General features: G+C 38.4%; 1 protein-coding gene across 4 annotated transcripts in view; it reads left to right on the plus strand.

Annotated features, from left to right (window-relative positions):
* ARHGAP21 (Rho GTPase activating protein 21) overlaps positions 1 to 22,014 on the plus strand; it is a 120,389-nt gene that overhangs the window by 73,737 nt on the left and 24,638 nt on the right. For all 4 annotated transcript variants that reach the window (XM_021388013.1, XM_021388012.1, XM_021388011.1 and 1 more), the window contains 2 exons: positions 5,764 to 5,818; positions 17,075 to 19,019. In XM_021388013.1, the coding sequence (XP_021243688.1) occupies positions 5,764 to 5,818; positions 17,075 to 19,019 (2,000 nt within the window). The remainder of the gene's footprint in view (positions 1 to 5,763; positions 5,819 to 17,074; positions 19,020 to 22,014) is intronic.

A 22,014-nucleotide genomic window follows, 5' to 3' on the forward strand; every position in this document is an offset into this window, starting at 1 on the left:
CTTGGGAGTGCTGGTGGATGAAAAACAGCAGTGTGTGCTAGCAGCCCAAAAAGCAAGCTGTATCCTGAATCACATCAAAAGAAGCATGACAGCAGGTCAAGGGAGATGATTGTCTCGCTCTACTCTGCCATTATGAGACCCCCTTTACGGTACTGCATTCTGCTCTGGGGCCCCCAGCATGAGGAGCACAGGGACCTTGTTGGACCAAGTCCGGAGAAGGCCAAGAGTATGTTTGAAGGGTCAGAGCACCTCTCCTGTGAAGAAAAGCTGAGGGAACTGGGGTTCAGCCTGAAGAAGAAAAGGGAGACCTCATTGTGGCCTTCTAGTACCTAAGGGGGCCTACAGGAATTCTGGAGAGAGACTCTTTATCAGAGAGTACAGTGACAGGACAAGGGTTAATGGCTTTAGGGTAAAAGAGGGTAGATTTAGATTAGATAATAAGCAGAAAATCTTCACCGTAAGGAAGGCATTGGGACAGGTTGCCCAGAGAAGCTGTGGATGCCCCATCCTTGGTAGTTCCAGTGACCAGGTTGGTTTTGGCTTTGGGTAACTTGCTCTAGTGAGAGGTGTCCCTACCCATGGCAGGTGGGTTGGAACTTAAAAGATTTTTAACACCCCTTCCAACCCAGACCAATCTGTCATAAGGTCATAGCAAAAGATGATGTCTATTAGTGAAGTTGTTTTGGTTTGGTTTGGTTTTTTAAGGGAAAATATAACCATTAGGAAGTCTTCAGCTGAACCTCTTAAGGTTAACAGATAAATACCATAAAAATAGCTTGGACTCCAAAGTTAATCAGGCGCATCTTCCTTGTAGCTTACAGGCAATCATGGCTATTTGTGACAGTTTCTCATATGACTAAAGAACAAATTTTCTTTACTGGAAAACAGTTATTTTGAACTCTGAGCAGTTTGTTCTACATGTCAAGATTTTTTTTTCTTGTGCTTCTAGTACCATTTCATGGTAAGTGAAATTGCTGTCTATTGTACATACCTTGCCTTAGCATACCATTCCTATATCAACATGTCAGCATCCTTTATCAAACTGATGGTCTGTTTATGTCAGTATCCTCTCAGACATTATTCAGTAATGGATTCTTGGTAGAAGAGCTTGAAAACACTGGAATATAGTGTGTTTACTCCTGAACCTATCCAGTTTAGTTTGCTAAAACAAAAGCTTTAGCTGCGTCACTTGATTTAATAGGCCTCGATAGGTTGATCTTGCATAAGTTCACTTTTGAATATACTTACATTTAAAGTCTTGATGTTAAAATTACTCATTTCATTGTTTTGGCTCTGGTTTCTGTCTTAGCTAGTTTTTCATCCATCGCTTCATAGTTTCTTTAGTAGGCTTTGTGCAAGTAACTTGTTGAAAAGCCTTTTAAAAGACTGAGTTTTTTGTTGGGATTGCCTTTATTCATGACTAAAACCAGTTTCATTTATAATCTGTGTTGTGTGATGATTTTGTAGACATTTTAATTACAGTATTTTTAATTAATGTTTTTAATTACACTCTCAAACATTGTCAACTGTAAATGCTTGTTCTTTCATATTTTTTTTATCATCTTCATAGCAGTTTATGTAAGAGTACAGTGTATATTATCCTCTGTAGCCTCTGAAGAGTTCTCCCCGCTTGCTGTTCAGCAGTGAAAGTCAGCTTGGACTTCCTGATTTTTGAATCAGCTTGCTTCTGCAACTTCATTTCCATAGCAGTTCAATTGTAGATAATTGTTCTCATCATAGAATGTTGCAGATTTCGGAACTTAGTCATCTTCTTCATGCACCAGGAAGGAAAATGTTACCACCTCAGTTTTCTCTGTATTTTAATACCCATGTTTTAGTTTTGTTTTGGAAACAAATAGAAATAATTTGGAAATAACTAGCATTTTGTTTCAATAAGCCTGCTGAAACAGCACTGGTAGATTGGTAACTGAAGAGCTGCTTCTTTCAGAAGTGTTTTAATGAGATACAGTGTGGGATATATTTGTGGCTTGCGAGCCGTTTCCTTGAGACAGTGATATTTACATGGTTTAATTCAGCTTCACCTTTAACTAGCCCAAGCAGGCCCCAGGTGCATGGGGAAGCTGGGAGGCCCAGGCAGCAGACTGTGCTTTGGTAGTTCCAAAATGCCATCTTTCAGGTGTTTATTTGCAGTTATCTTACCAAGGTGAGCAAGAGTTTTCGTGTGTCTTATATTAACAGCTGCTGGCTGTAAAGATTTTGTAAGTGCAGAGGAAATGCAGGTCTTCCTTGGAGAAGTCTGAGGTTCTGTCATCAGCAGGATGAAGATGTGCGTGATGGATGCTTCTCACCGAGCACAGGCTGTGGACATCAACAATACTATGTGCTCCCTTTTTGTTGAGAGTTGAGATAGCTGGTCTTGATGATCTTGAAGGTTTTTTCCAACTTCAATGATTCTGTAATTCTATGCCAGATTCAAATGAATGTGTTTTGATGTTTAAATGAAAGCTCCCTATAAATTCCAGTGACACTGATGGATAGACTATAATTCAAGCATGTTTTGTATTGTTCTTGGAAAAGTTTTATTTTCTATTTTCATATTTCGTTATCTATTTTCCTCTGGCTGGAGATGATAAAGTTAAGCTTTCTCTGATTGCTTCCTCTGCATAATGAATGGCACACCTCAAAAGAGTTTCTTTCAGAAATCATTTCCTTTAAAGATTAGTTGGAAGATCACTGTGAAGTCTAGGTTTCCTAGCCTTTGCATTTGGTTGTTAGTTTGGTTCATTAAGAATTTATTCTCATCTGTTTTGATAATCAGCTTGGAGATGTGCAGATTACTAATGTAAACGCATAAATTATTTATGGTTCTATTTAAAAACAAACCAAAAATACAGGTTCTGATTGCCAACTGTTTCTTGGTTGGTGCTTTTTTTCTGGTATCTTTTTGCAAATCCATCAGAAATGTGCAGCTTAGATACTGAATTTGTTGCATTACTACAAAAGAACACAAGAGAATAGTTACCATGATGACAGCCCATCATAGAGCTTTAGTTTGATTCTTCCGAGTCAAGTTTAAATTTTGCTCAGAAATGGTGTAATGAAAATGATTTGCATGATAGATGTCTCTGAGAATTCATAATACTGTATCTAATATTTCAGCGTAAGCTGCCGCTTCCTTTGTGTTGTATTTTTTATTCATATTTTGTTCGTTATGCGTATGCATGTTATAGTACAATAAGTGAAAATTGCTGCTTAATAAACTTATTTCTGATGCTAGAAATGAAAAACATTGAGCTCTCTGAAAAATTATATAGAGTAGGAGGATCCAAATTGTCTCCAGAAGGTTCTGTGGGTGAGCTAGAATGGAGTGGTTAAAAAAGTTACTTGAATAATTTATAAAACATTCTTCCTGAATGGAACCTCTTTCTTCTTTCAGACGGCTACCAAAGAAAGTGTTGAACTGCGTAAATGGATTTAATCCTTTTTTAATTCATCAATTTTTTGAACAGCATAATATATTTGTATAAAACAATAGTTCTGTGTTGAATTGTAAGTAGGAAAATTTCATTTACAAAAAAATTTGAAGATGAGCAATGCTGTATATCGTATTGTTAATTTCCAAAGCTTATCTTGCAAATAAGCATTGATTAATAAGTTGTCTGTTAGGATTTAAGAATAAACATAAGCATGTGCTATCCATGTTTAGGAATGGAACTTGAATACTTCTTAGATACCATAGCTTTGGGCATTTCCATCTGTTACTTATTACTATTTATAATTACTGTTATTATTTAAATTTTACAACTAGAAAATAGTTTAACACCCATACTGAGGACTTCATAATCATAGAATCACCAAGGTTGGAAAAGACCTACAAGATCATTCAGCCCAACCATCCACCTATCGCCAGCAGTTCTCACTAAACTGTATCTCAGCACAACGTCTAGATGTTCCTTGAACACCTCCAGGGACGGTGACTCAACCACCTCCCTGAGCAGCCCATTCCAGTGCCTGACTACTCTTTCAGAAAAGTAGTATTTCCCAATGTCCAGCCTGAATCTCCCCTGGCACAACTTGAGGCCATTCCCCCTCGTCCTGTCACCAGTCTCAAGAGAGAAGAGGCTGACCCCCGGCTCACTACAGCCTCCCTTCAGGTAGTTATAGAGAGCGATGAGGTCTCCCCTGAGCCTCCTCTTCTCCAGACTGAACAATCCCAGCTCCCTCAGCCGCTCCTCATAAGGCCTGTGCTCCAGACCCCTCACCAGCTTCGTCGCCCTCCTCTGAACACGCTCCAGGGCCTGAATGTCTTTCTTGCAGTGAGGGGCCCAAAACTGGACACAGTACTCGAGGTGAGGCCTCACCAGGGCTGAGTACAGAGGGACAATTACTTCCCTGCTCCTGCTGGCAACACTATTTCTGATACAGGCCAGAAGGCAAGAGGCAAGAGTCTCTCCTGCTGGCGCTACTGCCAAAGAATCATTTAAAATAGCTTTGCTTTTAATACCTTCAGGAAAAATTGGAAATGCTTTTGTAAATGCACATGGAACATACAGGTCAATATTTTTATTTGTCTTGAAATTCAGTATTCTGAAAAACTCTGAAACCATTTTTGAAGATTTGCTTTTCTTAGCTGTGCATAGATTTAAAGGAAAAAGTGTAAACCTCTCATTGAAGATCTTTGGTTTCAAACTTTAAATTAATTTGTGCTTTTTGGAAAATGCTTCTTTCAAGATGAATAATGGATTAGGAGTATTGTGAAACCTAATACCTTTACTCTGCTATTTTGGAATGCAGCCTTGTATCTGTGGCCAGTAACAACTGGAAAAGGAACCACAGATGAAAACATTTTTCATGTGTGAAAGTGTAATAAATCACATACTAGATTTTTGAGATGACAACTTTCAGTTGTGCAGGAATAAGAAATAGAGATCTTTCCCAGTGCTATCATAGGCTGTCTTGTGTGTTCTGAAGTTAGTGCCTGGTCTCTGTGCTGCTTCTGTCTTTTCTCAACGATGAATTGCACTGCTCAGTGCAGATAAACTCAGTCCTAGTCTGGTCTGTCGAGTTAGGTTATTTCTTTTGGTACTTGTGCTGATACTAGTCTGCTTGGTTTTTTTGTTTGTTTGTTTTTTGTTTTTTTAATATCCTTTGTGAGATTTCTGAATGTACAATTACTTCATAGCACATATAATCTCTTTGTTTTCTGTTTTGCGAGTCTAGTTAAAACAATCTGTACAGTCAGTCTATCTCATAGCCCTTCTCTGGACCTGTTCTATTTTAATCAGTGTGACCAAAGTGTTACATTAACTCAGGTGACATAAAAATGAATTCAGCTGTTCTGTATTCAGTGTTATGAGTATATTCTTCTCTCTTGTTCATGAAAAGACTTTCCTCTGATATGTGCTAGGAGTAGATTTGACTAAATATGTTTAGGTTGATTCTGCTAGGGGGTAGTGTGAATGGAAAGGTACAAGACAGTGCTTACCTTGCTATTGCCTGACATTTCTTGTAATTTTGTTACTTCGATATTTCCCCAGCAAAAGGCAAATTTTACTTGTGCTCAAAGATGTTTTACCTTGTTTTGTCTGAGAAGCTCCAAACAACTAATACATTAAACAAAACTCATGAAGTGTATTGGCTTAATATACTGTTTTTAGTGAGAATGCAGATGTACTCTTCAGGCAGATTTCTGTTCTACTCTTATTTGCTGGTACTCTGACAGAAGTTAATGGATCGTCTTCATAATATGAATTGAAAATATTTTCCAAAAGTTGACATGTGATGTTTTTTTTTTTGTTTCAGTGACAGCATGTTGGAACTTAGTGTTATGCCAAAAGACGAGGACATCCTTCAGTTGGTATGTTTATGAGGCTTACATTCAGATATATGTTGACTAAAGGAAAATAAAAAAGGTTTGCTGTTCATTTTGAAGTCTTTGAACTTTGATACTAGCAAGTAATTAAAATGTTAGCATTTAGTTGTTTGACACTAATTAGATGTTCTGCTTCTTTGCCACCTCTGAAATTTAAGAGGAATCCAAATGTATGGGAGAATGCCTGCTTCACATGATATTTCTAGTATCTTGTTTAAAAGAGAAGAAAATCTTAAAATAATGCTTATATTTTTATTTAATTGTCTTCAATTCCTTATATTAGAATTTATGAATTGGGTCAGTAACTAGCATTTCTAATTTTAAAGAAACTGGGAATCATTACTAAATTTGAATTAATAAGTCAGCATATGGAGCTTAAAATTAGTGCTTATTAATAACTCACTAATTCTTAGTAGATTTATGTGGAAAAAAAAATGTGGTGAATGCCCTGAATGTGATTACCAATTTTTTAAATTAACTGGTGTGAATATTTTATTACACTATTGTACCTATGTTTCGAATTTAAAATGAGGTCCATCGTACAGGTGAGATGATTCATCTCCCATGTAGTGTCTCAAGTCCAAAAGAGCTGGGAATGAAATTCCATATGTAAGTGTGTATTCTGAAGAACTGGAGGAACACCCAATATACTGGCATTTAGTTTATTTTATAATTGGAATCAGAGGAAGAGAGATGACAGTCAGCAAGGTAGATTTGCTGGTTTGTTGTCAGAAAACTGTTTTCTAATCTACACGGTAGTAGTAAGACTTGATTTTAAATAACTAGTAAGTAAGAGATGTAGATTTTATTAGTTGTATTTTCCAGCGTTAAAGGGTGAATACAACAGGCTAAGACTATTAGCATGTACGTAATATTTTGAAAATATCTGACAAAGAAATAGTCATTATTACAGGAAATGTTGGGGCCATGGAATGAGTTTTGGTAGTATGAATAAGTTGGGGAGTGGGGAGAGCTTTTAAAAACTGTGACTGTGTAGGAATGTGGAAATAGTTCTCATTTTTATATAATCTGAAAGGCCACGTGTACTTAATGCACTCATGTAGCTTTAACAGTCTGAGGATGTGGGAAAAACAGGGTTGGTATATTTAAAGTTAAACCTTTCTCTTGACGTGAGAAGCTTTTGGGCATATCTTTCCTCTTCTGACAAAACACAGAGTACAAGCTTCAGGCGACGTACAGATGAATAACTATTGGTTTGAATTAAACTTGTGTCAATGAGTGAGATAATGGGGGCAGCAGTAATGGCAGATGATTGTTGCCTGTGGGCCAGAGAAAGATACTTCATAAAAAAGAAACGAGGGTCATTCTCTTGGAGAGGTAAAGGAAAGAGGAAAAACTATAAAATATCTGCCTGTGGAAGTTCTGGAAATTAAATGGAGATGTACGTGGGGAAAATTTTCCAGGTGCCGTTAAAATTTATTTTGAGTTGGTTTGTGTGGTAGGGTTGTGAGTTCTGTATTCCATACTCCTTTTCTGAAAGTATAGAGGGGATTAGTTTAAGAGGTGGACTTGTCATTTTTCAAAAAGTTTTTTTCTGTTTTGTATAGAGCTTTGCCTCTATAGAACGTTAAAATCATACCATCATTACAATTGGAAAAGCTAAGCTTTGTCTGTCTTTTCCTCAAATATCTCCAGGGGTGGTGACTCCCGTCATTTGTCCAGGCAACCTGCCCCAGTGCCTAACAACTCCTTCATAGAAGAAATTCTTCTTAATAACCAGTCTGGACCTCCCCTGGCACAGCTTGAGGCCATTCCCACTTGTCCTGTCACAGTTACCCAGGAGAAGAAATTGACCACCACCTTGCCACAACCTCCTTTCAGACAGCTGTAGAGAGCTATAAGGTCTCCCTTGAGCCTCCTCTTATCCAGGCTAAAAAATCCCAGTTCCCTCAGCCACTCCTCAAAAGAGTGCTCCAGACCCCTCATCAGCTTCATTCCTCCTCTCTGAACACACTCCCAGGTCTTGATGTCTCTCTTGTAGTGAGGGGCCCAACAGTATGTGATGTCACCAGAGCTGAATACAGGTGTACGAACACTTCCCTGCTTTCCTTCTCCTACTGGCTACACTATTTCTGATACAAGCCAGGATGCTTGAGCGTATAAATAGGAGGGGGAACGATTGTTCACGAGGGTGGATAGTGGTAGGACAAGGGGGAATGATTTTAAACTGAGACAGGGGAGATGTAGGTTAGATGTTAGGAGGAAGTTTTTCACACAGAGGGTGATGACACACTGCAACATGTTGCCCAGGGGGGTTGTGGATGCCCTGTCCCTGGAGGTGTTCAAGGCCAGGCTGGACGTGGCTCTGGGCAGCCTGGTCTAGTGGTTGGCGACCCTGCACTCAGCAGGGTGGTAGAAACTCAATGATGTTGAGGTCCTTTTCAACCCAGGCCATTCTATGATTCTATGATTCTGTGCCATTGGCCTTCTTGGCCATCTGGGCACGCTGCTGACTCACGTTTAGCTGAGCGTTGAGCAACACCCCTCGGTCCGTTTCTTCCAGACAGTGTTCCAGCCACTATTGCCCCAAGCGTGTAGTGTTGCCTGGGGTTGTTGTGGCCAAAGTGCAGGACCCAGCACTTGGTCTTGTTGACTTTCATCCCATTGGCCTTAACCCATTGATCCAGCCTGTGCACATCCCTCTGTAGAGCCTCCCTACCCCCAAGTAAGGGTGCACTCAGTTCCCTCATTCAAAACATCAGTGAAGATACAAAATAGGATGTGCCCCACTACCACCCCCGGGGAACACCACTTGTGACTAGTCACCATCTGGATTTAACTCCATTCGTCATCACTCTCTGGGCCTGGCTCGCCAGCCAGTTCTTTACCCAGCCGAGTGTGTACCAGTCCAAGCCATGGGCTGCCAGCTTCTCTAGGGAGAACTGTGGGAGACAGTGTCACAGGATTTGCTGAAGCCTAGGTATACTACATCAACAGCCTTTCCCTCATCTACCAAGTGGATCACGTGGTCACAGAAGTACATACAGCTTGTATGAGTTCCTTCTGATTGCTGTTGGTCTGTTTTTATGTTGGGTTGATAGATGATTGTGATATGGCATGAAGGAATTTCTCCTGCTGTTTGCTGTGATGCATTTTTTGGATAAAAACAGGTCTGTCTTGTGGACTGTTGGTTCCACGTATCGTCTGCTAGAGGAAAGCTATGAAAAGACAGATGTTTTTTGTATTCTGCAAGACTGACCATTGAGTGAACTCAGACCTATGAGAAGCAAAAGATTTCGGATAGCTGCAGTTTGTTATGCAGAAAAGGTGTCAGTTTTTGATAGCAGAGTTGCAACACCTGAAGATGCAAATAGTAGAAGTGAATGGCATTATACAACAGGAATCGTTCATCTGTCCAGTGTTTTTTCTCCCTTGTAGAATGTCACAGGGAGAAATACAGTAATTTCTACAATAACAGTTACCATCCTTTTGAGCCATGGTCAACCACTGTAACTGTAGTCAAACAGAAAACGCGAATGATTCCTCTGTACATGGCAGTTGATAATCTTCTGCCTTCAGATGTAAGAATCTAACTGTTCTAATGATAAAATTTGGCTCAAAACTGAACACCCACTTTTTAAATGCAGTAACATCCCAGGATGTTCTCCAGTTTTGATGTTACTCCTTTCACTTCTTGTTTTCAGATAAGAAATTGTATTTTGTTGTTGATGTTGTTTGTTTGTTTTCTATTCTTATCCTTTTCATTAATGTTATCTTAGCTTTTTTTGGAAATTGCATGTCTAAATAAAGTACAAACCTCATGGCAAATTCTTATTTGTGAATGAAGTATGGCTTTCTAAGTTTAACAATCTCTGTAGTGGTAGTTTTCTGTCAGAATAAGTTCAAAATAAATGATGAACTGCAAAGTACAGTACCCTTATTAGTAGAGGAATCAAAACACACTTGTCACAGAAATGTAATGGTAACATTAAGTTATTACCATAGTATTTTAACGTTTAGTTGTTTGGGATTTCTTGACATGTGTCAAATTTCACTGAATATCTTGTTATGGTATTACGTAAACTGTTGACATAAATGCAGGTTTTCTGCACTAATAGATATTGTAGTACCTAAAGAAAGGTTTATCTGCATGATTAGGAGAAAATAGTTTCATTATATTCAAGAATGATGCTGGCTGTGTATGTTTGTATTATTTGGCAGTCTACTTGGTGTGGCAATGACTGGTTAAGTACATGAACACAGTTGCTTGCTCCTATAAATGTTAAGATAAAGATAAACCTTAAGTTTAGTCTCCAGAAAAATTGTCTATGAATTTTATTGAATTTCCTGGGAACAGTGCTTCAAATCCATTCGTAAACAGTAGCAGTGAAGTGTTCCAGTCCGTGTTTCATTGCCTGCTGTGGCATGCCTGCACTCCTTACTTAGAGGGGAATTATATGTGAAATGTTGTCATTAGTGGAGTCAGTGTCAAACTCATGTTCATTAATTCGTTGACCTGATCTTGGTAATGACATTTTGGGGATGGGGTAAGGAATATTTAAAAACATCTCTGTTCATGGCAAAACCTTAGTCTTGATAAGAACTTCTTTCTTCATGCTTATTCCCAAAATTGAGATTAATTTACTTAAGGTCATCTTTTTTATAACTTCGAACCATTTCATATATATTTTGATCATGTTAACTGTTATTAAAGTTTAAAATTTGCAATCTGAATTAGACTACTTATATTTTGAACCTAATGACACAGAAGAGTAGGTGACAGGACAGATGACCAAGTTTCAGTGCAGATGGACTTTGATATTCTTGAGAATTAGGCTGACAGATGACTCATGACATTAAATGAGGAAAATATAAGCTTTGCTTGACAAGCATAATAGCCTCATGTGTTAGTGCAGACTGAGAAGCAACTGGCTGAATAAGAGAAAATGAGCCAGAGATTACAGTAGACACCAGGGTCAATGAGTCACCAGTGCACTCTTGTGGGTAAGGCAGATCACGCGCTGGGCTGCATTAGGGGCAGCACATCCAGCACAAAGCAAATGAAGGAGTTGTTACCTTCCGCCACCTGAAATGCTGATGAGGCTATGCCTGGAATTTTGTGTCTAGTTCAAGAATGAGGGGAAAAAACTGGAAAAGGTCCAGAAAAGAGCTACTGAGATGGTCAGGGTCCTGCAACATGCAGCCCATGAGAAGAGAGGTTCAGGAGCTGGGATTAAGCCTTGTAAAGAGGTGGCTAAAGGGTGATCTGACAGCGATCCACAATTATTCAAGGTAGTTATCAAGATCAGTAGTATCTTAGGAAGTTCAAATTAGACATCAGAAAGGGTAAAATAGTAGCACTTTTTTTTTCTTTTTTATTGAAAGGGTACTGTAGCACTGGAATTGGTGCAGATGGTATCTCCATCTGTGAAAGTTTTTGAGACACAGCTAGACAAAGCAGTGGCTGAATTAGAGAGTGTTGGTAGTAGTTCAGCGGTGAGTGGTAGATTAAACAAACAAATGTATTTATATATTAAAAATTTTCCTCATGGCTTCACTTTTGGCTGGGAAAGTTTTCAGAATTTCAGCGCAGATGTCTAATTTTCCAGCTAAATTAGTGAGATACATTTTTGCAAACTGAGTGAAGAGGACCATCTTCCAGAGCTGTGCCTGTAGTGTTTCAGGCTACTTTGGAATTAAAAAAAACTGAAGGAAAGGGAAGGAAGAGCACTAGCGTTTTAGCCACAGTATTCAAGGTTCACATTGGGTCATCCAGCTTTTAAATTCTGTTTGTTTATATGAATTTTTAAGGTAAGGCAAGTGTATGTGGCTAACTCAGGTGAACTGATGAGGATGCTGAAAGAGAAGTGAGAGGTAGGAACAAGTGGTTTTTCTTTGTAGGCAAAAGTAGGATTGGCTGGAAATAAAGGAATTCACAAGTTAGAAATACAAAAATAGCAGGTGTGATAAAAAGGGAAGGAAAACAGGATTTGGGGGTATTGTTGGAGGCAGATCTGCCTTATCAAGAAGAAATAAGGAGGTAAAAACAGGAAATGATGGTCAAAAGCCATAACAAGTGGTGGTTTGCTCAGTTGTGTAGATTGCAGAGCAACCTTCCTAATTTCTTCTGAATGAATAGAATTAATTAGGACTGAAGCTCAGTTACGTAGTGCCAATTTTTTCTTTAAAAGCATGGCTTTTTGGACTGTTCCATTTCATGTAATAAAGGTACAGAAATGTGCATTTTGTATACATGGAAAACAATGTCAGTTGAGACATTGGAAAATTACTATGTAAGTTGTCATTCTGTTCTATACTGTGAAAATTTGAAACTGTTATTAATGTGCCTTTTAAACAGTCAAGATTGAAAACAAAGTGGAGAGATTTTTTTTTATCAAGCAAGAGCAGAATGTGGACAGTTGGAAAATAATTTTTTGGCAAGCTAAATGACAAACTGAGATGGCAGAAGAAGGGCTCAAACAGATATGCTGATAGCCTTTACCTTTAAAGAAAAAGTATGTATAAAGGACAGTGGTGCCTGAATTCAGAGCTTGAGAATAGACTGTGATACCTGCTTGTTGCCAGAAGGCCCACAGAGAATTTTGCTTGCTGTAATTTCAGTTGTCTCACAATTAATGTCAGTCTGTGGTTATCAAACATCTTTTGAACAACAATCTTTAAGCTCTCTCCAGTTATGGTTTTATTTAAAGAAAACTTGTATGTAACCATTTTGAGAGCAAAAAGAGGAAGAGGAGATTATAATATAATCTGTGTTTCAAGTTAGATCTGTCTATATATATAATTTGTATAGCATTTTTAACCTTTTTTGAGAGAAATTTGGAATCTGGTATTTGTTAGTACCACTGACTGCATGTAGACAACGCATTTTGGTGAACCACATAGTTCCTTTTCTTACTTGTATTTAATGAATTGTTGCTGTTTCATAGCCTTCAGGTTAACAAATTTAATACTTAAAAAACACAACAAGAAGTGTTCAAATGACACTTCAGTCATTCAAAAGCCCTCTATATGATGCAGAGGATCAGTGTAAATGCACTCTGTATAGAGTATTGAAATTGTTGAGCCTGCTTTTCAGTCAGCCTTAGCTCTGAGTCCTGTCAGTAGACATTGTGCTGGGGGTTTGTGGGGCTTGGGGCCCAGGTTTTTGAGATATACTCATGTTGGAACTGACATGTTTGCTGATTACTCCTTGTGTAAATAAAGAACCTAGCATACAAGTCACTGAATTTTAAAGTGTCAGGCACATGTTAAAATACCACTCTTCAAAAATTTCATCTTGAATAGGATCTGTTGTATAAATTGGAGCTGTCTACTTGGAAAGTTATTTTTCATGTAACTTACAAATAATATAAATTTATAAATAGTGCTTAATATTTGTGCATAGAATCAAGTGGGAAATAACAAATACCAGCAAATCTGTCTGAATTTCAGGAGGTTAATAAAATGTTGAGTAGAATGTCTTACTTTCTTAAAATAATTTCTTTTTCCCATCATAAAGCATGATTATGTCACCTCACCAGTTAAAATCTACCTGTGCTTACACAATTTCACAGTAAGAAATTCACCCTTACTCTTCGGAGTTTGCAGATCTGGTGCAAACAAAGGCGGATTGTGAAGTGGGAGGGAGGTTGTCCCCTTCACCTGGAAGCATGTTAAGTTCTTAATGAGCAGTAGTTTTATTCCAGAAATGGAATATTATCCATCCAAGATACTAATATTCAACTGAATTGTTGTATTTGTATGGTAACCTTTCCATGATGTCATGTGTTGTTTTTTTTTGTTTTGTTTTTAAATAAGATGGGAAAGAACTTAAATAAAAACATGAAGACTGATTTTTGCATCGTGAAGGAACTTCCAATGAACTGCTGAGTACTCAGCTCCCATAGGAATTCTGGGAGCATGGCAGGTGTCTGAAGTGGGAGGTTCTAATCTGGATTTTAAATTTTATTTTAAGCTGGAAAACTGTTTTGATTTTACTTTTGATATATTTTTAAAAGACTTTTTAAAGACTTCAATGTATGCTGTCAGGGCTTATTTTATGAGTAAATTTTCTATTGATATCACAGATTAAGTTCCATGTTTTCACATCTCACTAGAAAAACGAGATGGGACAGTAATATTCAAACTATGCTTTACATGTTGTAGCAAAATACAGTGAGTAACTAAGTAGTGTATGACGGCAAAGAAGGATATTGGCGTGCTTCACATTTTTACTCAGTTAAAAATTTAACTATTGCCTTTTGGTTGAAGAAGTTAAAATATTTTGTAATCAGAAGGTTGATAATGCATCATTCAGCTTGGCATTATTTGAACAGAAATCAGTTCTGATGCATGCATTTCTTTGGAAGTTGTGCTAGGTCTCTTTAGGACTGTAATCAGGATTATGAAACAGGGCTTAACTATTCCTTTTAAAGGAATATCACAGCCCTTAATATAATTTATCTTTCTTGGAAAAAGGTTTATGTTTGTTTTAATGATTTCTTGGGAAATGGGTGGAATGAAATGGAAAGGAGAAGTATACTTCTCCTTTCATCAAAATACTTTGTTCATAATAACACTGTCTTTCAAATATATCTGCAGTCATGAAAACCTGCTCTTTCCCGGGGGGGGGTGGAGCAGGGAAGTGAAAATCTAGGTAGCCTTGTTTTGGTCTCTGTATGTATGTATGTATGTTTGATTCTGAAGAAGTTTTAATATCTGTGATTGATTTTGTCAGGAAATTGATTTTTATACTCATTTGTAGTCTTAAGTTATGATCAGATCACAGCAGCTTTGGAATTCAGCCTTTACGCTGTCAAAGTCAGTGAGGCATTGTCTGTCATGGGCGTGTTTTACAAAAGCATAAAGTCAATGTATTTTGGCTTGGCGTAATATGCCTGTCCCACATTGTAAACTGTTTTATCAGCTCTGTAATGTAATAATTATTTTCTGATTTGGGTGGGGGGTTGTTTTTGTTTATGTAGTGCGCCAGTAAGCTCCTTACCATCTGTTTTCTGTTTCTTTGGCATCTTTTCCATTTTTTTCTTACTGCCTGTCAAAATCTTAAATAACCGTTTTATTTAAAGATTTAGAAATATTTATCTTTGTATGTTCCTTCCCTCCATTAAATGTGTCACATGCAGAAGTAATCTGGGTTGATGTAATTTTTTATTTTTATTATTGTTTTTTACTACGAATGGAGGAAAAATAAATTACGAGTGGAGTGTTTCTGCAGCATCATTCCTCCAATTTCAGACATACAGCATGAAAGCAGCTGCAGTCAGCTGACAGCTTGTGGTCGTGTTGAGATGTATGTGAGGAAGGGGCGTGCTGTTTTAAATGCATAATAAAGCTGTTGTTTCGTCACCAGGAAGCAGGGATGGGAGAAACCCAGGGGAAATGAGAGACAGTAATGTTGCTGTAGTGGAAGGGAAGTCTTGATTATTAGAAGCAGAGCTCTCTGCAGGCAGCTGTAGGGAAGCACCAAGGCAAAATGGCACAGATGTATTTTGTTTTCTGTAAGGGTAGGAGATAAATTCAAGCAGCAGATAAAATCCTGAGATAGACACGCTCAGAAGGAGGATGAAGTTATTTTTTATGCTCTACTGCCCTTTACCTCTGTTGGTACCTTCCAGTGAAATCGGTGTAGTTGTATTTTTAGCTTGCTGTATGCAACATCAATATGAAAACATAATTCTGTCTTCACATCTGTAAGCAGCTTTTACTATGTTTTCCTGTTTTCTGCCAGCTGCAGTTTACAAAGGATGTCACAGCACTGGTAAGAAGCATACAGTAGCCATTTCTGATTTTCTGTAAGGCATGTTTTTCTCAAATGATTTGTGAGAAGCAAGAGTAGGAAACGGCAAGTTTGTTGGAAATGAGATAGATAGAGCTGAATTCTCTTCGTAATGCTAATATCTTAATTTGTGAATTGTGCCTGTTACTTGATTGGTCTTCTTTCAGTGTGCCTTAATATTTCACTAATGCTTAGTGTAACATGTATTGCACCAGTGTTCTAAATGCCTCACCCGCCTCTGTACTTTGCTCTGTATTAATTTTATGGCTGCACTTAGATTTTTGTAATCCGTAGTATTAATACAGGGTGCATTGCTATTCTGGATTTGAGCATGTTATGATTTGGAGAGCAAATGCTGTGATATGATACCACACCTAAATGTGTGAAAGCCCCCGAGAAATCATTTTAATCTTCAATTGCATTGGCAGGCTCTGCTGTTGGCTCTTTATTTCATTATGTTTAAACTGAACGGAGTCATGCTAAAGTTTTTAAATAATAGGCTCTTTTAGAAATGCTGTATGCTTCTCATTGACTTTTTTTTTGAATGTGCTGTTAATTTCAAAATTGTAAATGTTGCTTTTCTAAAAAAGCACTGGAAGTACTGAAACATATTAAGTGTAATATAACCATTTTTTCTCAGGAGTCAGGATCTAAAGCTTAAAGATGCAAATAAAAGCACTAAGGAAATTAATTGGAAATTTTAGTTCTAATATTGTGTAGACAGTAGTGGATTTGTGTGGATTTTTGTAGTGTTTGTGTCTCAAAGTTTAAAATGATGCATTACTGCAAAAATATGAATAATATGTTTGTGTAACGTGTACTGGCTGTCTCCTGTAAAATGTAAGGGTACTTATAGGGTATTGGCTCACAACAAAGATTATTGCTGCTTCAATGTATTCATTTTACGTTTAGGAACAGTAGCTTTTATGTAGAATACATCTTTAAAAAGTGTGTGTGTGTGTATGTGTGCATACTTTTCACATGTTCTAAGTGAATTGAGTTCTTTTATACATGAAATGACTAGAGAATTTTCTAGTGCTAGTTGAATTTATTATGCAGCATTTTAACCTGTCAGTTGCTGTAAAAATCTGGTCCCCAGCAATACAAAGCTTAAATGGGAAGGATATTAGGAGAATCGTGATTAAAAGCAAAAATAAAGGTTGAGAAAAATGCTGTGTTTTCTGCTTATGGATTTTTGGCAAACCTGTCTCAGTGTTCTACCTGCACTATCTCCTAGCATTGGTCACCAGTTCAGCTATTGAATTGTTGGGGGAGGGGATGTATTTAATTATTTTGTTCTGTTTTGTGCTCGCTAAGGGGATGGAATGCTATTCTTAATCTTTTAAACTAATATTTTATCTGAAATTACATATACTGTGAATTTCAAACTTGTGTTCCATCTCTTAAAGTTTGTGCAAATGCTATATTGGTAGACTTCTCTGTCTCCTTTGCTACTTAATACTCATGGAATCTTCTGTCCGCAGGCGTATTCCCAAGATGCCTACCTGAAAGGCAATGAAGCTTACAGTGGCAATGCCCACAACATACCTGAACCACCACCAATATGTTATCCACGCCTGACATCTACCGCTTCTGTTATGGCACAAGCTGGTGACAAGCTATCTTCTGATTTCTCACTGGGGAAACAGCAAGTCAGCAGACCAGTACGGGCATTGACACAGCCAGAGAGGGCTTACAGAATGGAAATACAAGTGCCTCCATCACCAACAGACATTGCAAAATCAAATACAGCTGTGTGTGTTTGCAATGAAACTGTAAGGACTGTTATTGTGCCTTCTGAGAAGGCTGTAGATTTGCCATCTTGCAGAAATAATCATGCTGGTCCGTCACACAGGACAGAGGAAATAAGATATGGCTTAAAAGATCAAACAACTCTAAAAGCACGGACCACATCACCATCTTCAGTGTCCACTGCCATTGTACTTCCACAGACGCCATTAACAAGGCCAGGTGATCCAAATGGAACAGTGATTAAGGCTTCAAATTATGTAGTATGTCCAGAAGGAATCCCAAGCACCAGGCCTTCTGTTCAAGCTACAGACTCTCCCTCTGTCTCTACAAATCATTACAGTTCTCCACCCTCACACCAGCACATAGACTGGAAGAACTATAAAACCTACAAAGAATATGTTGATAACAGGCGCATGCACATGTATGGCTCCCGAACGATACAGGAAAGATTAGATAGTTTAAGAGCAGCTTCTCAGAATACAACGGATTATAATCAAGTGGTGCCAAATCGCACTGCTTCACAGGTACGGCGCAGGAGCACCTCTCATGACAGGGTTCCACAGTCTGCACAGATCCGGCAGCGAAGTGTATCCCAGGAAAGACTTGAAGATCCTGTGTTGATGAAAGAGTGGCCACGAAGTGCTTCGCAAGATACACTCGCTTCACCTTCAGTTAGTGCTAGGAATCACAGGGCTCGGTCATGGGATTATCTCAGCAAACAGGGTGAAATGCTAGAAAATTTTCATTCTGAGAATCTGATTGCAGATACAAATGGAGATAGGAGAAAGACTTACAAGTGGACAGGGTTTTCTGAACAAGATGATCGGCGAGGTATTTATGAGAGGCCTAGACAACACGCGTTTCATATGTCCCTTAGAGGTCAAAATTTTCCAGTGGCTCCAAGTGGTTATATTTCAGACAGTAGGAGAGTAGGTAGTAGAGCTTCTCTGCCTGGTTCTCATTTTCAGAAAGTTCCACCAGATATAAGAATGCTGCAGCCTTCTCGAGAGTTACAAACTCCTGGGGGAATTTCAAAACCTACTGCTGCTTCACAAGAAAGGTCATCTCTCACCACAGCCAGAAGTTCTAAAAGTAGCTCTTTGAAGAACTCTTCCTATGCAGCAAAACCATCGTTTCCCCTTAACCAGAGCTTGGATGTTGTTGCCAGCAAAGACCAAAGAACTGTAAATCACTTGCATCAGAGCGGCCTGTTAAACCAACAATCAAGGATCCGAGGAGAAGGTGCCCCAGATCACAGAACAGAAACGGGCAAAACCGTGCAACCCTCCTCTTTGTCTCCAACTTCTGCCAAACTTGTTCAACAAACAACTGAGAGTTCAACTACCTCTGATAACACAGGTGTTTCCATCAGAAAAAAGAGCCACGATTTTGAAAGAGAAAATGTCCATGAGCCTGAAATTCTGCAAACAGATGTTCAAGGAAATGACAAAGACGCAGTTGTCATGCGGGACAAATCACCTTCTGGCCACCAAACTCCACAGCCTTTGAGGCATCAGTCCTACATTCTTGCTGTCAATGATCAAGAGGCAGCCTCGGACACCACCTGTTGGTTACCTAATGATGCTCGAAGGGAAGTCCACATAAAACGGATAGAGGAAAGGAAAGCATCAGGTTCCAGCCCGCCTGGTGATTCCCTGGCTTCTATTCCGTTTATTGGTGAGTTGAACTGCTACAGTATATACTGCACTTTTCTCTGTTAAAGAAGATGGAGAGCACCGTGCCAGGTAGCTGACTTCTGTTCTTGAGAATCCTGGGGTTGAGGACTCTTTTCTCATTTCAAATAGTATTAGTATGGTAAAACCTGAAAACATTTTTTAATAGAGGAAAAAATACTCTTGTTTTGTTTAGAATCCTGGATAAGTTTTAAAAAGTCTAGAGTGATTTAATTTTTCTAGAACGTTCCTCAACCCCCTGGAGAAGGCTCTATTATATAACTGTCTGGTGATCACTCCACTTAATGCTCTGATGTTATTTGTGTGGACACCTAGCAGTTACAGTGCCTTTTGAAACATATTTACCTTTACAGTATAAAACGTGGTATTCAGTAAAGGGAGAATATGGATGTAATGGCAATTTATGGGGAAAAAATTGATTTCAAGACAGCTGAATAGGTAAGGAGAAAGCTTTCTGAAACAGATGAGGCTTTACAGAAATGAAGGCTGCTTCAGGTGAAAGGATAGCAATAAAATGAGGTGAATTTGTGAGTACGTAAGATAATAATGTTTTGAATTAAAAGATTTATGGAAGCCAAAGATGAAAAAATTCACCTGTGACACAAAAAGTGTTGGAATTCTGTAGACCTTGAATCATATGGTCTGAGCACTTTTCCGTTTTTCTTCCAAATTATCTTTAGCCTATGGAAGGACTGTTAGTAGTAGCAAAAAACAATCAGGGAAAAGCTTTATGGTGTGTGAGGATGTGGAACCATCTGCAGAAGAGAGTTTCAGTGGCAGAGTGAGTTTCTGTTCTGCTTCAGTACTCAAAGTCTGTGTCTTCTGGCTGTTATTGAGTTGGCTTTTTTGGTTGTGATTGGTTTCATCCTTGGGAGTCTAGGTCTCTGCAGACCATTTTCCACACAGGTTGATTCATATCTGCGTTTTCTTGAATTTAGTATAACAGGTATTTAAAAAATACTGAATTTTGATTGACAAAGTTATGTACATGAAAACCTAATCCATAAAACCACCAAAGAGCATTAGGAGCTGTTAAAGGGAGTTGGATCTTTCTTGCCTTAGCACAGTTGTCTTCTAATACGGATCTGTGGCAATGATTTTTTTCCCCTGAAATTATCTATGCTATCTGCTACTAGATTGAACTAAAAGACTGAAATAATTGAAGGAGATTTGCATTTATTGAAGAGTAGAAATGTGAAAAGATATACAGTATTCCATTCTTCTGACAGAATTTTAACAATTAAAAATGTTTTCTTAGAGAGCTAGCAGATGGTTTTCATACAGAGTTTTCCTTGTTGAATGAGAGGTGTATAGATTCTTTTTTTATTACTATTACTGAATGCATCATCACTTTTGGACTCTTCTTGAGACCTCATTTATCCTTCTTCCAGCATTAGTGCAGATCTGTTAGGCATGTAGCCAGTCTTTGTATGTGTTTTCTAAAATTGTATGCCTAAAGTCAATGTTAGATGTTTGATTAAGTTGTCTGTGGTATTTGTACTCACTTAAGAGTGCTTGCTGTGAGTGTTCTGACCCTATGTAACTTAAATGTCGTGTAAAAATCAAATCAATCCCCTTTATGATAGGAGGATGTGTTGAAAAGATTGGGCTTGATTTAAATGAAGATTTGCCCTGAACTCTTAGTCCTGTGGCTTGCTTCCAGATGCTAGAGGAATGCAATGATTGAAGTTTGAAGGAGCTTTCAGCATGGCAGTTGTGCTTCATTCCAGCAGTGGCTGAGCAGCTCAAAAGAAAGGAAGTTGTAACTCTCCATCACAGTCTTTTGGCCTAATACCACATGTGATTTCGTGTATTCATATGTGCTCCTTATCTCTTGAACTGAACCTCCTGAACAGTACAGAAATGCAAAGTGGTGCTGCTGGAGCACCAGCATGGTGAGCCACCGCAGCGCTCAGCACTGCCTTCCTGAGTGGGAAATGCTCGTGCTGGTACTGGAGCTGTGGAAAACTTCCACTGTAGTTCCAGCTCACTCAAGATAACTCTCTCTGAATAAAGAAGGGTGTCAAATACCACTTAAGGCTGGCTGTCGTAGGAAGTTAGAATTAATATGCCTGATTCTAAATTTGCTTGTTCCGCTGTCATTACGCCTAATTACAATTTCACTTGTAAGCTTAACTGCCTTTTATCGGACAGATAAAACTCTAGATCTACTTTGAAACTCACTTAAAAGATTTTTAACTCTTTTGAAGGAAAATTGCTTGGATTTTTTTCTTCTTCTGTCTGACAGTTCAGAGTATGTTACTTTGAATGAAGATACAAGGTCCCTTCCAACCCAGTCATTCTGTGATTTACCTTGCTGTTGGCAACTTCATTAAAAGAAGTGGATACGACTAGGTCATAATTTGGTAGGAAATTGAGCCAGGAGCACTTAGTTGGCTTCTACGTCAGTGTTTTGTGACCAACCTGCTCTAGAGAGCAAGCCCAACAACAGGGTGATAAGTGAGCATCTCTTTGTAAGTACCATGAAGCCCTGCACTACACGCAGAAAGCTGAGCAGACTTTCCATCAAGCTTACTTCTGGCAGTTTCTTGCTGAGATTATGGTGATGTGCTGGAGAGCTGCCTTTTGGCACTAGTCCTTTCACAAAGTGCTGGACTGAAGCAGGGAGATTAAATTCAGTTTTGCGTTCGCTAATGGAAAAGAGATACCTGTAGGTAGATGTAATGATATCTTTTGTAAGAGAAATAGATTTGAAAAATTTAAACATCATATTGTGTGGTCAAATTCTTCAGGCAAGCGTGTGTTCTTGGGGAATGAAAAAGTTGCTGGTTTTACAGAAAAACACATCCTGGCACTGGGAGCTTCAGTACTTTCAGTGTGCTACTAAATACAGGCTATTGTGTTTAGATTTGAAAGCTGCTGTTTCTATTTCAGATCCAAAGAAAGGCTCTGTTCTTGAAATGTTATCTTATTGTTTCAAGCTGTAGCAGTTAGTCTAATGATAGGTTATTCCCTCT

Source organism: Numida meleagris, chromosome 2, assembly GCF_002078875.1.
Source record: "Numida meleagris isolate 19003 breed g44 Domestic line chromosome 2, NumMel1.0, whole genome shotgun sequence".
In the NCBI taxonomy this organism is placed as follows: domain Eukaryota; kingdom Metazoa; phylum Chordata; class Aves; order Galliformes; family Numididae; genus Numida; species Numida meleagris.